The sequence below is a fragment of the Macaca nemestrina genome, chromosome 15 (assembly GCF_043159975.1).
Source record: "Macaca nemestrina isolate mMacNem1 chromosome 15, mMacNem.hap1, whole genome shotgun sequence".
Lineage (NCBI taxonomy): Eukaryota > Metazoa > Chordata > Mammalia > Primates > Cercopithecidae > Macaca > Macaca nemestrina.
The window spans coordinates 43031790-43048239 of record NC_092139.1 but is presented as its reverse complement, the minus strand read 5'-3'; the positions used below and the strand labels follow the sequence as shown (position 1 = coordinate 43048239).

The following is a 16450-nucleotide window of genomic DNA, read 5'->3' as shown; positions in this document are numbered from 1 at the left end:
CACGCCACTGCACTCCAGCCTGGGCAACAAAGTAAGACTCTGTCTCAATTTAAAAAAAAAAAAAAAAAAAAAAAAAAGACAATTTGGTTGGGGACAACTGGGGAAATATGAATGTGGGCTGGATTTTTGATAATATCAAAATTACTTTTAATTTTGATAGGCTGGATGATGTTACTTTGGCCATTCCAGAAAATGTTTAGTGATTCATACTCAAGTATTCAGAGGAAGTATGCAAATGGAAGTAGTAACACAGTTAATTTCTTTCAACGTATTTCCATATCCAAAAAAATAGTGAGTTAAAAGAAAATATTATTTAATTGATAACCAAGAAAAAAAATCATAATGTAACTACATTTCTTATGTTTCACTTTCATTATTTTTGCCATATTTTAAACCTGAAATATTTGTCAGTTTCTATAAAACAAAAACTATTTTCAATAATTTCTATCCTCAGAAAACTAAATTTTTAAATTTTACATCAAATAAAGCTAATTTACAAATGCCTATAATCAATGGCCAGTTAGCTCAATTGGTTAGAGCATGGCGCTAATAACGAATACCTATAATCAACAGAAAACTCAACATGACTTCTTACAATATACATGTTTTCTTTTTTTGTGGTTTTGGGGGCATATTTTAAATTTACAGTAAAGAAAAGTCTTTTTACAGTAAAGTCTTTTGGATGACTGTAGATCTTTTGAGGCTGGATCTTACAGGTTTTGCAAATGAACCAGACATGATGTGAAAGAATAAAACAAGTTCAACATGAGCCCAGTGGTTTTTCTGGAAGAGATATTGTCCTTTTCTCAAGGTTAAATGACCATGATAATCCATTAAAGGGAATAAACAAATGTCCTTTTCATCCTGATTACTATTTCCTATTTTTCAGAGAAAAGTAAATTACTCTAAAGGGCATCACACACAAAAAACAAATTGCCATCTTAGTTCCTCACCTGCAACCAGCCAGGAGAACCTGTCTGTACATCTCTACCGAAGACTTCCCGCCGAACTGTCTGCCAGTCAGGTAAGTGTTATGGGAAGAACTGATGAAGTAGTGAGCCAGAGGATGGTCCATTTCTTGGTAAAGTTCTAAACGATCTAGGAAGACTGGGGCGTTTTCATCTGACATCAGATATCTGCAAAACCCATCACTTGATATAAGGCCTAGGGGAAAAAGAACATCTTAGTAGCACTTGTAGCTCTGAAGATGCACATCTCATGTTTTATTCGTGGAAGTTGAGGCAGCTTAAATTATAAGGGTAAAAACTTCTTCATAGTCTCTTTCCCAAGAACCTTCATCTGTCAGAACTTGAATGAAATAAGAGAGTTACACATTATAAGTAACATAATGAATTCCACACACAGGTGGCATTTTGCTTTTACATCCATGATGGCAGAGGTACATGGTCCCCCAAGTTCAGAAACACAGCACTGGGGAGGTATGGTGACCAGGGGTCCACGGGACCTGTATCAAGTTCTGCTCTTGCTACTTACTCCTTTGGCTCCTGGGTCTCAGCTCCTTCTTTTGTCAACTGGGGAAAAAGACTGGCCCTATCTGACTTCCAAGATCATCATAATGGGAAATAAGGGGAATAGATATGAGAGGTGCTCTTTAAAAATGGAAAATGTATTAATTATAAGCCATTATTGTTCTCACTGAATTGGAAAAGGGATTTTTCTTGGAGATGATGGCGCTTCTGAATTTAAATAATTCAGTTTTCAATTATATCTAAAAGTCAGGTTATGGGACTGGTGAGAAGAGTATACAGTGGTCACTGAAACGTGGCCCCAAAAGGCACCCTTCATTTCAATCACACCTTTCTGACATGGGGTAGAGCTCATGTGGTAACTACAGGAGCCACAATCAGTATTTACGCAACTTATAAATGGTTGATGCATCGACAGCTTCAACTTTTTGTTTTATTTAAGAACTTGCAAGCTATGAACTGATTTCAAGCTTACAGAAGTGTTCAGATGACAGCATAATGAATAGCCATGGACCTACACTAGTGTGGTCAGATCTCAACATTTTGCTTTATTTGATTTACATTTTTGATTATTTGATTTACATTTAAAATAATACATAATTCTTGATGCCACTGAAGCATCTTGTATGCCCCACCTCAGTTCCATTCCATACCAGATAGATAACTACTACCCTAGTTTTGGTGTTTACCCCAAAAATGGTTTTGCAATCTTACTACATATGCATTTATCCAAACAACAGGTAGTTTGGGCTGTTCTCAATTTTACATAAAAGCTATCCCACTCTGTGCATTTGCAACTTGCTATTTTTATCTTTATATACCAGTTATACAAGTAGATCTTGTTCATTCATTTTTCACTGAAGGCACAGAAGTCCATATATGAATATATTATAATTTATTATCCATTATTTTGTTGATGGATAGTTAGGTCATTTCTAATTATACATGAAAGTAGAAATTTGTATACCTTTCTCCTTGGGTACCTTCATTCATTCTAAAGAGCAAGTACTTTTAGAGGCACCAGGATAGATGCAGTGATAGAAGAAACAGGTAAGCCCTGCCTTCATGAAACTCTCATATTATGAGTGACAGAAACAAATAAGTAAACAAATAACTATAATGTCAAAGAAGTACTAGAAGGACAGAAAAAGCAGGAAGGAAGGTGATAAAGCATGACAGTATGCCGTGTTAAATATGGGCCAGTGAAAGCCCTTCTGAGGTCACGTACATGTGTGAGGAGCAAGCCACACGCACACCCAGGAAACACCAGTCCAGGGAGAAGGATCAGCAAGTGCAAAGACCTTGATGCAGGTGTGTGCATGCCAACATCATTCAATGACAGCAAGACAGAGCAAGTGACCAAGGAAAAATGTAGCCTGAAATGAGGTTGGAGATGGAGCCAAAGGCTACATTAGTTGGACTTTGGCCCTCACTAAGTGCTTTAGATTTTATTCTAAATGTGTTGGGAAGCCTTTGAGGGTTTCGAAGGGTGGAATAACATGATTAGATTTGGTTTTAAAAGATTTACTCTGGCTGCTGTGTGGAGCATAAATTGTAGGGCACTGAGTAGGAAGGAGAAGGCGTTGCTTGGAGAGGGATGATGAAGGCTTGGATAGTCGGTAATGCTGGAGATGGTGAGAAGTGATTTATTTAGGATTTCTTTTGAGGCTGGATCTTACAGGTTTTGCAAATGAACCAGACATGATGTGAAAGAATGAAACAAGTTCAACATGAGCCCAGTGGTTTTGACTGGGTAAATAATGGTACTATTTTATAGGCTTCGAAAGGAACAGATCTAGGGGTAGGAAGGATCAAAATATGTTGTATATATACATTGGAAATGCCCATTCAGCATCCAAATGGAGAGTTCTACTACAGGTCTGTAGTGTAAGCTGGAGGTTAGGACTGGAGAGTTTAATAGAAGAAATGTAAAGCCATTGGCTTGGATGAGCTCAGGTACACAGTGAGTATAGATGGAGCAGAGATCTGAGAACTGTGCCGCTCTGGCATCCAGAGTTTGGGAAATGTATGAGAGATTCTCTAGGGTACATACCTAGCAGTGAAAATGCTGGGCTGTATAAGAGGCATATTTTTCACTTTATAAACTATTGCCAAAATATTCCCCAAGATGGTTGTACCAATGTAGGGTCTTACCAGAAGTTTATAAGAATGGCTTTGTACTGCATTCTCACCCACACTTGAAAATGACAGATATTAAAATTTCCATCACTTGTGAAATGGTCAAGTTACCCTTTTTGATGTGTCAATGGTCACTTCACAGACCTTTAAAACTTAGAAGGAATTTGGAAATAAACAAGGACACACCTCAATCATGACATTTATCACACTGCCACGGAATTGTTGAATCACTTGTCTTTCTCCTTGAACAGATGGCAACTGCCTTCAAGGCTGGGGACATTTCTTATTGTTTTGAATTCCTAGCATCTGGCACAGTGCTTGGCACCCAGTCAGCCCTCTACGAACTTCAAAGAATGAAGGTAGGGAAGGGAAACACTAACCAAATTACTGCATGATGCCCACCACCTTACAAAAAGGGAAAATGAGGCCCCAGGAGGCTAGTTCCTAGCTCAAGGTCACAAGGAAGTGACAAGAATCATATCACCTCCTGCCACTATAAAGTGTTAGATTTTCTACCAAGTTGTACCACCCTTTGCTGTAATCATAAGTGACGTGAAATAAATTACGGTATTCAGAATATTGACAGAGAGGGAAGGAATGAAGCGTTCTTGCAAAACAGGTATCTTCAGCCATAGCAGAAAGTGTAAATGCACAACTACAACCAAACAGAAAACTACTGGGCTTGGAAAAATATCAGGGGTGAAATCATGCAGTGCAGAGGGCCAGGCATATCTATAAAGAGGATCCAGATAACATATAGACCATTCAGCCACACTCACTGGCATTAGATATAAAGAAAAATATATATTCTAAAAAGGAGGAAACTGAGGCCTTGAGATTCATGGACATATGGGACAGATGGAACTTGAACTTTCATCTCTTTAAATTCTCCACTGAGACATAAGACCAAAGGCTCTAGCTCAGGTACCCCCAGCTCTCCCTCCCACGTTCTGCAGGCATTTCTCACTGCTATGGGACTGATTTTAAAATTTCTCCCCATGCCTTTCCTTTGACAAATATTTGAGAGAACAACCCTTTGTTTCCAAAGTTTCTTTGAAAGGGGCTAAGGTCCAGAAACACCAGCAATTAGCTAAGGCGATTCCTATTTAACTTCATATTAATTGTATTTATCTTTCATACCAGAGGTTAAATGAGCAGTGACAGGGCATATCAAATCACATATTAAATTTATTTGGCTTGGCAAAACAAAAGGGAGAAAAAAAAGACAAGTAAGTTTTTATATGACAGAAATTATTTTCAAAGATTGCAAGTAGAGACTGTATTGGTTGTTTTAATATTTCAAGCAATATGCAATACCATAATCTAATATAAGAAAGTACATGGGGAAATAGCACTATAATATATTTAATAATACAATAAATTTCACAATATACTTCAGTCAACATGGGCTAATTCTGATGAAAGCTAAAATATATATGAACTTAAGAGTAGAAAAAAAAAATCAGTCATCAATCCATGGCTCTAGGGAGTTCCAAAGCAGTTACAGATATCTTTAAAGAAATCAAGGCTTTAAAAGTTGCATATTTTCTTGTTTTAAAGAAAAAAAGTCCTTTTTCATGTTTATTACCTTTTTTCTTCAAATCTTCATCAGGTTCATACATCTCAATGATCTGCATTGCCCTTTTGGCATCATAAAATGGAAATAAAATTTCATTCAATCGAGGATCTCGTTGATGCTATGATAAGAAAATAACTCCATTTAGGTTGCTATTTCTTGGCCTTGAGGCATTAGACATTACTAAGTTTATAATTTATAAAACAAAGTATATCTAGACTATCATATTTATAATTACAAAGATAGGACTTCACTCCCTTCCTGCCTTTCTCCTTAAAATACACTTCAAAAAGTCCAGATTTGGAAGTACTTTGGGTTAGTCTCCCTGAACTAGAGAGAGAGAGAATACATTTTTCCCCTTCAAAAGTTGAAGGACATGTAATACAGTGTGCGTGTCAATTGTACTGTCTTCCAGTTCCCACACAACAGGGAAGGCATTTGGCATAAATGTCTATAAAATGTGAGGTCAAAATATTTTAAAAAAGCAAACACCAACCCCCAAAAATAGTTCAAATAAATAGGTAATATACTAATTTAAGTGCCCCTCCAAAACCCCAGAAGTAGTAACAAGAAAAATCCTAATGTTACACAGGCAAACATTATCTCATTTTCATAACAGCTTTCTACGTCAATCCATGATTTCTTGGGCCCTCAACAAATTTCATTTTCTTGAGTAACTATTTTTTTCAAAATGAACCAATCGCAATGATGAAAATTAATCAGCACAAGCATATTTACAAGGTATAAACAATATAGAATTCTCTGGGCAGAGGGTCCATGAATGATTACAGGACTTAAGAGGTTGGTGACATTACTGTTTTCAAATCGACACCTAAGGAGCTCCTGCTATGACATGAGGCACCAGGAGCAATGCTGTCCCTGCAGTGATGTCATCCTAACTTCATGGCAATGATGAAAAATCTAGTTTACTAACTGACTCAGCTCCAATTGTGTGTGTGTGTGTGTGTAGGCAGTGGGTCCAATAAACTTCCTTTCTGTTCACTGAGGATTAGAGGACAGCACTGTGTCCCCGGTCATCCCTTTTATAAATAAATGAATACATGAATAAATAAAGCAAACTTCAATGGAATAATGACAGATAAGCAGATGTGAGCAAAACCTGGTCAATAAAGAGGACCTTGGTGACAACTCTTTACCCAAATATATGCACAGACTGAAAAACATTGTTGGAAAGTTATTTAAAAAGTAACTGTTAAAAGTTCATATGGATTTCCCTTCCCTATTTGTTTTGGAATGGGCATTGGAAAAGTGAGCTATACACAGAATGAATGCTTTTGGCCAACAGAGCACTTGGATGTCATTTCCTCATGCATACGGGGCCCAGCCTTTTCTGGGTCCCCTTCTCCCCCACTGAGTTAAGAGCATTAACTCATAAGGAATCAATATCAAATTTCATCAACTTATCCCAATGAAGCATGCTTCTGTTGTAATCTAAAAAATTAGGGCTCACAACAGCTCACATTCACGCATATGCTAGAACAGAAACTTATATTAACAGCAGGCCTTGAGGCCACCAGGAACAAAAGTTATGGGATATGCAGAGAAAGAGGATTGTGAAGTGGACCATGGAATGCCAGGCAAGTGAAGGCATGCTACACCTTGTTCAGGAAATTGATGTCATCATGCAATGGACCCCACTACTCAAGGAAACAAAGAGCTCCATCCTTCTGGTGAGAATGCATTGTTTTAAAAACAAACAAACTGACAACAACAAAAAACCCATCTTTCTAGGCACATCCCTTCTCACATCTCCATAAATAATACCATGGAAGAAGATGAATACAGGATGAAAAAGGTCCTTTTTAGACCCCAGCACTGTTATGTTCATAGTTGGCCACATTCTCTTCCTTATTAAAATTAAGTTTTTTTAAAAAAAATATGTTTGTTGGTAAATATTCTGAACTCAGTGAGATGATGGGGCAAATCCATATGAATTAAAAAATGAAGGAAAAAGGGATTCAGCTACAGGAGAGAGAAGAGAAAAAATTAGGAAAGGAGAGAAAACTCAGACATTTTTTGTGCATTTCTAAATATACATGCATTTGTGTATTCTGACAAGGTACTACCTGAGGTGTAATCTGTGGATGATAGCATCAGCCTCACCATCACCTGGCAACTTGCTAGAAATGCAGCTTCTCAGGTCCCTCCCTAGATCTACTGAATCTACTGATCTCTGGGGTGGAATCCATTAATCTGTGTTTTTCATAAGACTTCTGAGTAATTCTGATGTGCTCAAGTATAAGAATCACTTTACCTAACATATAAAGGTAGGCATTTTAACATATTTGCATATCAGTAAAAAGAAAAGTACCTAAGTCCCAGAAGGAGAGAAGAATGTTCAGTGTTTCAGATGTCCTCCCAATTAAACACTATTAAAATTTAGTCAGAGGGTATGATATTCATTAGATCATCCTGCCTATGAGAAGCCAAAGCCAGGAAAACCAAGTCCTAAAATGGATGTATCATATTCTGAAAATCACATTTGCAGCAAATAAGCATGAAGCACAGACAATGTGAAATTGCATTTGTCTTTGCTTCTGCTCCACTAGACAACAATCTTCAGCTCTCCCTAAAACCTTCATGCTTCAAAAAGGTAGCATAAAGCAATCTGGGTAATCCAAAGGAAAGGAAACAAATGTAAGATTTACGTTAGAGTCAGAAAACTATTATTTTCATATGAAAAAACAAGAGGAGAAGGATCATTTCCAGCTGATCTCACAGTAATAAGGCTGTGGTAGAGTTCAACATAGACACAAGCACAGTGAGGTGAATGCTTCACATCTCTGAGGAACCAACAGTTTTCAGGTAGGATTTGGGGAAACAAGGTACTCAGGTTATTCACCCCATGGTATCCAGTGCTTTGTAAAATGAGATTCTAAATGACTTCCAAAAAGAGGTCACAGAACTGTGTCCAAGTAAGTAAGGAGGAGATGAACAGAACTCCAGTATTATGTCCTTACTGGTACTGAGAAGAGGCATCATCTGGCTTCAATCCAAGTAGCACTGGGAGAGATGAATGTTGACATAAATGATATTTTTTAAATATAGAAGGAATAATTGGCAAGGATAAGCTAATTCATAAGACTAAATACCCTCCTTCTCTCTCTGCCTGTGCATTTAAAGCATAAAGATCTTGTAAAAGGAAAGAGATCCTGGGTCCTTTTAAAATATTCTTTCATCTGCAAAAAGAAAAAAGTCAGGTTGAACCCTGCTGTGATCCTATGATATGTGTGAGGAAGGGGGAAGATTACCAGCAACAAGAAAGTAAAGCTACTTCTTGATTCCTGTGGACCTTTTTCCTCTCTTCCTTATTTTGATCTCTCTCTCCTGCCCTCAACCTATCTCCCGATTCTACAGGACCCTAGTTATCATCTTTGTAAGAAGTCAAACAGAGAATGAAGGTAAAACTAAAAATCAATTTTGCTTCTCATTAGGAATAGGGAAAGGGAGGTAAAACTAACCAAAGCCAAGAGATTTTAACTAGTCTTGCCACATACAAGCAATTGAGCTAGTAGTAGTGTCTCACCATGTGGCAGCTCACATTAAGTGCCTCTGCTATCCCTCCTGGACTCTAGTTTGCTATTTTCATAATATAGGCAAAGAAGATTTCTCTCAGTCCATTGGATGAGACTAAGAGACATAGATGTGGCAAAATTTTAGCTCTGAGTGGTGGATTCCTATGGCTAAATTCTTAGTGGAGAATAACAGAAGGTGTACCTCACTCTCATATTCTTCTCACTCACACTAAACATTCCAAGGAGGAATCCAGTAATCCACTAGGATGGTGCTTTACACACTTGAACCTGTAGATAAATCACCTGGAGATCCTGTTAAATTCAGACTCTGACTCAGGAGGTCTTGGTGGGACCCAAGACTCTGCATTTCTAATAAGCTCCCAAGGGGTGCCGATGCTCTTGGTCCATGGATCACACTTTGGGGAGCAACGAACAAGGAGATACGGAGAAGCCAATGAGGAGTCAGGTCTAAAGCTACTACTGAAAAGCTAGTCAGTGTTGATTGCGTAGATAGGGAGGAGGTCACCCTATAGGGTGAACAAAGCAGTAAGTGGACTATATATATATAGTCTCTCCTCTCCTTGCAGCCCCCTGAAGATACACATAAGTATATGAATAAAAACTTTCATAGAAAGAGTGAAGGCATTTACCAGTTGGAAGGTGGTAGGAGCCAGCATGTCTTTTGCTAATATAAATGGGATTTAGGTTTTCCTACTATCTATTCTAACTGGTTAATGGTAGTGTATGTGTGTCTCCTGGTTTTTTGCTTTGCTCATTGTTTCTCTGGTTACCTTGCTGAACTCTCTAATTACTTCAAAGAGTTTTTCCGTTGAATTGTTTATATCAGGGTAGACAATCAGCATCTGCAAATGAGACTAGGACCCTGTCCTTTCCAGTGTTCATGGGACTTGCTTATTTTTTATTTTTATTTTTATTTTGTCTCATTATATGAACCAGTGGACTGGAAAAACCTGAAATGTTTTCAAGTAAAATAAACATTGTATTGTACTCAAAGGATTTAAAAGTAGAGGCATCTGTCTGATATATGGGGTAGTATTTGCTCTTTCTTGCGTCAGTGCATTTACACTTTAGTTAACATAGTTTCTAAAGTGCAACCTTTATAAATCTGAAGCCATTGAACCTTCACAAGGAACCTTCACAGGGGCTTCCAATGCAGTGTTGGATATTGGCTTGTTGAGACTATGTGGCTAAGGCATTTTGAAAATGTTTAGGTTTAAACTTTTGGAGTCATAGACTCTTACATTCCAATGCTCATTCTTTCTTGAGTGAGCTCTCTCTCTCTCCTTTTGAAGTTGTTCTGCCCAAGGGGTGTTGTTGATTTTGGAGAGGTAAGAGGGTCCAGGGTAGGACTCAAAAGAGGGGGTGCAAGGAACAGGTAGAATGTTCTCTATGTTTGACAAGCCTTCTTCAAGCAGACATTCAAGTTTTTTGTCTAGTTCTTCCAGTTGAGTTCACTAGGATAGAAAAGGAAGACATTCAGGGTAGACACTTGGATTAAAAATAAATCCTTCCTGAGCAGTCTTACAGTCTCTATGATCTAAAGAAATCTAGAATCACACTGATTCCATCAGTCATACCCCAAAATTTAAGGTGCTTCCTTAATGTGAATAGGACATCAAATAGAAGGAAACAGTATTAAAAAAAAAAAGAATGCTATTGTCTACTGTAATAGTGAGTGATAAAAGGTTGACAAATAATAAATACTTTAAGAAAGAATCTGAATGGCAGAACAAGAAAGTATGGATGGTGATATTTTTTAAAAATTAAATGTTATGTCTAAGAATTACAGGAGTGACTATTGGGAACACCAACAAAAACAACGCATAAAAGGAAATGCATCAGATAAGAGCCTATAAATACTGCACGTATCCTCAGGACCTCAGAGTTGTTTCATCCTTTGAACAGTGAAATGCAGCATTAAGGTCTCTGTAATGTTTAATAGAGGGCTTCATCCCACAGAGAACAAGAGGCCATGTCTTGGAAAGTGGCAAACTGAAGATGTGGTAGATTTTCTCCTTTACACTAAACTGTCTTCCCTCTTCACCTCACCAAACCTAAGATGATCAATGAACCAAAGTGCATGAAGAAGCCAAGGGACATAAAACAAAACAAAACAAGAAACCAAAAAACAAAAGGCAGAAGAGGGGGAAGGGGTTAAAGAAACAAACAAGGCAATTTAACTTCTGAGCAGCTGTGACATAAGAATGTGGATAATATCTGGGTAAAGATTATGAACATTGTATTTATATGACGAAAAACCAGTGGAGTGGAAAAACTTGAAATGTTTTCAAGTAAAATGAACACTGTATTGTACATGAAGGATTATTTGAGAGGCATCTGTCTGATACGTGGGGTAGGACTTTCTCTTTCTTGCATCAGTGCATTTACACTTTAGTTAACATAGTTTCTAAAGTGCAACCTTTATAAATTTGAAGTCACTGAACCTTCACAAGGAAAGAAAAGAAGATGTAATTTGTCTCTATGAAGTGGCAAATTAAGGTCTGCCTTTTTATCTTTTCTTAAGATAATACCTTTTATCTGTCATGATACCATCTTTTCTGGCATTTTCTCTTTATATGGTATAATGATTAACTTAAATTATTTTGAAACAAAAGCGTATTGTCCATCCTTCACTTAAACTCTTATTAACGTGTTAGAAAAAAAAGTGAATTTTCCATTTTGGATTAACAAGATTCTTGATGGGTTTCACTGAAGGGAAAACATTTTTTGCTTGTGTGAAGAAAAAAGCAGTTCATTTTAGTTGTAATAAAAGTTGCAAACTTTTTTTGTTCTAAAATGTTTTTCTCTTGTGCTTAAGCAAATTTTATCAACCAGTTTTGGTTGTTAAGTTAATCACATTATAAAATTAGCTCTGAGCTTGTTATAAAAAGAAAAAGTACAAATTTAACCTGCAATCCTATTGGCCTAAAACTCAATATATTTTCACCCAGGAACTCAAGTGTTTTGCTTGTTGTCAAAATATTCTATTTGAGCCAACATATTTTTCTTACATGCAATCCATTAAAAGACAAAAATAAAGCTTTCCAGTCCATGCAAAGGTATGAGATAAAGTTAGCAATGGAGAATCCAACTACAGTCTAGTAAACTCAATCCATTCTCTTTCTATTTAATGAGATAGATAGAAAAAAAAAGTACCTTAAATATCATCTTGCAAAAACAAAGACACATTTACTTAAATGAATATATTATACAATTCACACATACACACAGAACCAGAGCTACATATAACAGCCAGAAACCAACAAAAAGCGGTGTGCAAAGCCAACGTGAAGAAAGCACATGAACACACAGGGCAGCAGCTGATTTTTGCACCTGGTAAAGCCATAATGGAAAGATCAGCAGGTCAGAAGCAAAGCGAATAAGGGCATATGATGCAGGCATGCAATGAGGACACCAGAGGAGGCAAGCCGCTGCACACAGACTTTATGGAGTTAATGTATGAAAAAGCTTACTTCATTTAGAAAGCTCACTAATTGGTCTACCGTTAAATAATCAGTTTTGTCTCCATTGCTGAAAAGAAATTTATTAGAAAAAGTAAGTTTTTGTATATGATGCTACAGTAGGTACGATTTACATGTTGACATTTGTTGATGATAATTCTAAACTTATTTTCTAACCCTGAAGTAGTGGTGAATTCTTAAAATGGCCAGAGACTGTTCATAAGGGGAGAAAAATACAACAACAACAACAACAACAACAAAAGAAAGAAAACACTCCCACTAGGTCACAGAAAATGTCTGCAAATTTATTTTTTTATTTTTTTATTTTTTTTTTTACCGTTTTCAGAAGATGTTACTTCAAAAACAACATGTAAGTCATCCATTTGAAATAATTGGAATGAATGAACTTTTCAAAAACATATTAACATTCCAAATTGAATCTAGTTAGTTCACATAATGGGTTAATACCTAAAGGAGCAGGTTAAAATTGTAGGTAGTTAGTAAAGCCAATGCAAAAAAAAAGTTCCAGGTGCTGCAATTAATGTATGTAAAAGTTTCTCAAAAACTCAGAGTGAACTTTTACACTGATAAACTATGGGGTGAAAAATGTAACCCTGACTAGATATTCCTAGATACTACCAACATACTATATTAAAATAGGACAAAAACGTTTTAAAAATAAAAAAGGACAGTGATAATATTTATATGACACTTCCTCATATGTGGAACTTACATTTTTTTGAAAAGATCTTCTATATCTGTCCGAGGACAAATCTTTTGTGTCAGTTCATAGAACTTTTCATAAGTAAATGCCGTGGGCTCAATTTCATCATTCTGTAAGGAACAAAATCATGTTATGAATCACAGAACCTTTTTTCCCTTGGAGGGTGAGAATCTATGAAGGTTCATGAAGCAAGGTGAAGACCACTTGGACTCAGGGCCTTCATCTCTGATTCCTGCTGACAGAAGCCCGGAGGCCAACTTGCAGGCACTGCCAGGCCATCTCCCTAAAAAACAGTGTGTCTACATCAGTTTTTCTAGTTATCACGCTGCCAGATTCTGTGTGTGTGAACACCTGGCTACAGCTGGGCTTGCTCTGGGAAATACCCCAAAGAATGACTATAAACATTTCCTCCAACTCACCTTGAGGGAGAAAAGTGTCTGCCTGAGGGATGCTGAATAAATCAAGCCCAAGGTTTAATTATGCTTATTTAGTGAAATTTTCACAAGACCATGTGAAGGGGCTTAGGGTAACCATGTAAGATTTTACTTTTCATACTGAAATTTATATTTCAAATAGGACTTATTAAAATAGTACCAGGCTTCAATCTTTCTTGAAGTCAATAAATTAATTTCAATTTTTTTAAATTTGAAGGGCCATGAATACAAATGGTGTGGGGAGAGATGCTTCACAAAATATTGCACCACCACCTTGTAGAACTGAATTTATTAGTTACTTATTCATGCTAATGTTGTGCCTGGTTGAGGCAGTGTTGGTGAGCTTCTTTAAAATAAACTGTGTAACACAGCGAGCTGGCCTTCATTTCTCTTTCTTAAGAAAGGTAACAAAAATCATTCGAAGCAAACTATTTACATTTTTAGAGATTTAGGTTAAAATGCCCAGGAAACAAAAGGAAGGAAGGGAGGAAGGAAAGGAGGGAGGGAGAGAGAAAGGGAGAGGGAGGAAGAAGAAAGAAAAGAAAATTAACTGTACTATATGTCACTGACATATAATTCCAAATCTAATTGAGATCAGTTTAATATAAATAATCTAGCTCATTACATATGAGAAGATAAATAAACAAAATGGTTTTAGAAATACATTGTTAAGTTAATGAATACCTTTCCACTGGGAAGACCTAACTCCTTGAGTGCTTGAAAGATCACCTTTTCTGTTTTCCCCGATGCAAAGGTTCTAGTAATACTAGGGCAGAAAAGAAAGAAAGACACATTAGAGTTATTGTTCATTATGTTTTCTCTGATGCAAAGATCCAGGTCCTACTATGGAGAGTGAGACTAGGGTAAAAGGAAAAGGAGAATAAAATTACTTCTCATTTGCTGATGTTTTTCATTTCCCAAACTAGTTCCTCCAGTGTCCCTCTGGTTCCCGGAGCTGGTTATGCTAGTGATGCAACTTGAATCTAAGACCAGGGGTCCCCTGGTGCTTGGGAGAACAAGGGGCAAGGGACACTGGAGGGACACACATTTATTTTTTATTTTTTTATTATACTTTAAGTTCTAGGGTACATGTGCACAAGGTGCAGGTTTGTTACATATGTATACATGTGCCATGTTGGTGTGCTGCACCCATTAACTCATCATTTACATTAGGTATATCTCCTAATGCTATCCCTACCCCTCCTGTCACCCCATGACAGGCTCCGGTGTGTGATGTTCCCCTTCCTGTGTCCAAGTGTTCTCACTGTTCAATTCCCACCTATGAGTGATGGTTTCCAGCTTCATCCATGTCCCTGCAAAGGACATGAACTCATCCTTTTTTACGGCTGCATAATATTTCATGGTGTATATGTGCCACATTTTCTTAATCCAGTCTATCATTGATGGACATTTGAGTTGATTCCAAGCCTTTGTTATTGTGAATAGTGCCACAATAAACATGTGTGTGCATGTGTCTTTACAGCAGCATGATTTATAATCCTTTAGGTATATACCCAGTAATGGGATGGCTGGGTCAAGTGGTATTTCTAGTTCTAGATCCTTGAGGAATCGCCACACTGTCTTCCACAATGGTTGAACTAGTTTACAGTCCCACCAACAGTGTAAAAGTGTTCCTATTTCTCCATATCCTCTCCAGCATCTGTTGTTTCCTGACTTTTTAATGATTGCCATTCTAACTGGTGTGAGATGGTATCTCATTGTGGTTTTGATTTGCATTTCTCTGATGGCTAGTGATGATGAGCATTTTTTCATGTGTCTATTGGCTGCATAAATGTCTTCCTTTGAGAAGTGTCTATTCATATCCTTTGCCCACTTTTTGATGGGGTTGTTTTCTTCTTGTAAGTTTGTTTGAGTTATTTGTAGATTCTGGATATTAGCCCTTTGTCAGATGAGTAGATTGCAAAAATTTTCTGCCATTCTGTAGGTTGCCTGTTTACTCTGATGGTAGTTTCTTTCGCTGTGTAGAAGCTCTTTCATTTAATTAGATCCCATTTGTCAATTTTGGCTTTTGTTGCCATTGCTTTTGGTGTTTTAGACATGAAGTCCTTGCCCATGCCTATGTTCTGAATGGTATTGCCTAGGTTTTCTTCTAGGGTTTTTATGGTTTTAGGTCTAACATTTAAGTCTTTAATCCATCTTGAATTAATTTTTGTATAAGGTGTAAGGAAGGGAACCAGTTTCAGCTTTCTACATATGGCTAGCCAGTTTTCCCAGCACCATTTATTAAATGGGGAATCCTTTCGCCATTTTTTGTTTTTGTCAGGTTTGTCAAAGATCAGATGGTTGTAGATGTGTGGCAATAATTCTGAAGGCTCTGTTCTGTTCCATTGGTCTATATCTCTGTTTTGGTACCAGTACCATGCTATTTTGGTTACTGTAGCCTTGTAGTATAGTTTGAAGTCAGGTAGCGTGATGTCTCCAGCTTTGTTCTTTTGACTTAGGATTGTCTTGGCAATGAGGACTCTTTTTTGGTTCCATATGAACTTTAAAGTAGTTTTTTTCCTATTCTGTGAAGAAAGTCCTTGGTAGCTTGATGGGGATGGCATTGAATCTATAAATTACCTTGGGCAGTATGGCCGTTTTCACGATATTGATTCTTCCTATCCATGAGCATGGAATGTTCTTCCGTTTGTTTGTGTCCTCTTTTATTTCACTGAGCAGTGGTTTGTAGTTCTCCTTGAAGAGGTCCTTACAATCCCTTGTAAGTTGGATTCCTAGGTATTTTATTCTCTTTGAAGCAATTGTGAAAGGGAGTTCACTCATGATTTGCCTCTCTGTTTGTCTGTTATTGGTGTATAAGAATGCTTATGATTTTTGCACATTGATTTTGTATCCTGAGAGTTTGCTGAAGTTGCTTATCAGCTTAAGGAGATTTTGGGCTGAGACGATGGTGTTTTCTAAATATACAATCATGTCATCTGCAAACAGGGACAATTTGACTTCCTCTTTTCCTAATTGATTATTTTTTGAGACAGAGTCTCAGTCTGTCACCCAGGCTGAAGTGCAGTGGTGCTATCTCAGCTCACTGCAATCTCCGCCTCCCAGGTTTGA

At 37.2% G+C, this 16450-nt stretch overlaps 1 protein-coding gene across 17 annotated transcripts in view; it reads right to left on the bottom strand.

The window, feature by feature from the left end:
* Nucleotides 1-16450, bottom strand: part of LOC105481530 (phospholipase C beta 4) — a 408983-nt gene that overhangs the window by 92632 nt on the left and 299901 nt on the right. For all 17 annotated transcript variants that reach the window (XM_011741179.3, XM_071079654.1, XM_071079655.1 and 14 more), the window contains 5 exons: nucleotides 14063-14144; nucleotides 12954-13054; nucleotides 12233-12290; nucleotides 5215-5323; nucleotides 954-1164 (listed from right to left, as the gene is read on the bottom strand). In XM_011741179.3, coding sequence (XP_011739481.1) covers nucleotides 954-1164; nucleotides 5215-5323; nucleotides 12233-12290; nucleotides 12954-13054; nucleotides 14063-14144 — 561 coding nt within the window. The remainder of the gene's footprint in view (nucleotides 1-953; nucleotides 1165-5214; nucleotides 5324-12232; nucleotides 12291-12953; nucleotides 13055-14062; nucleotides 14145-16450) is intronic.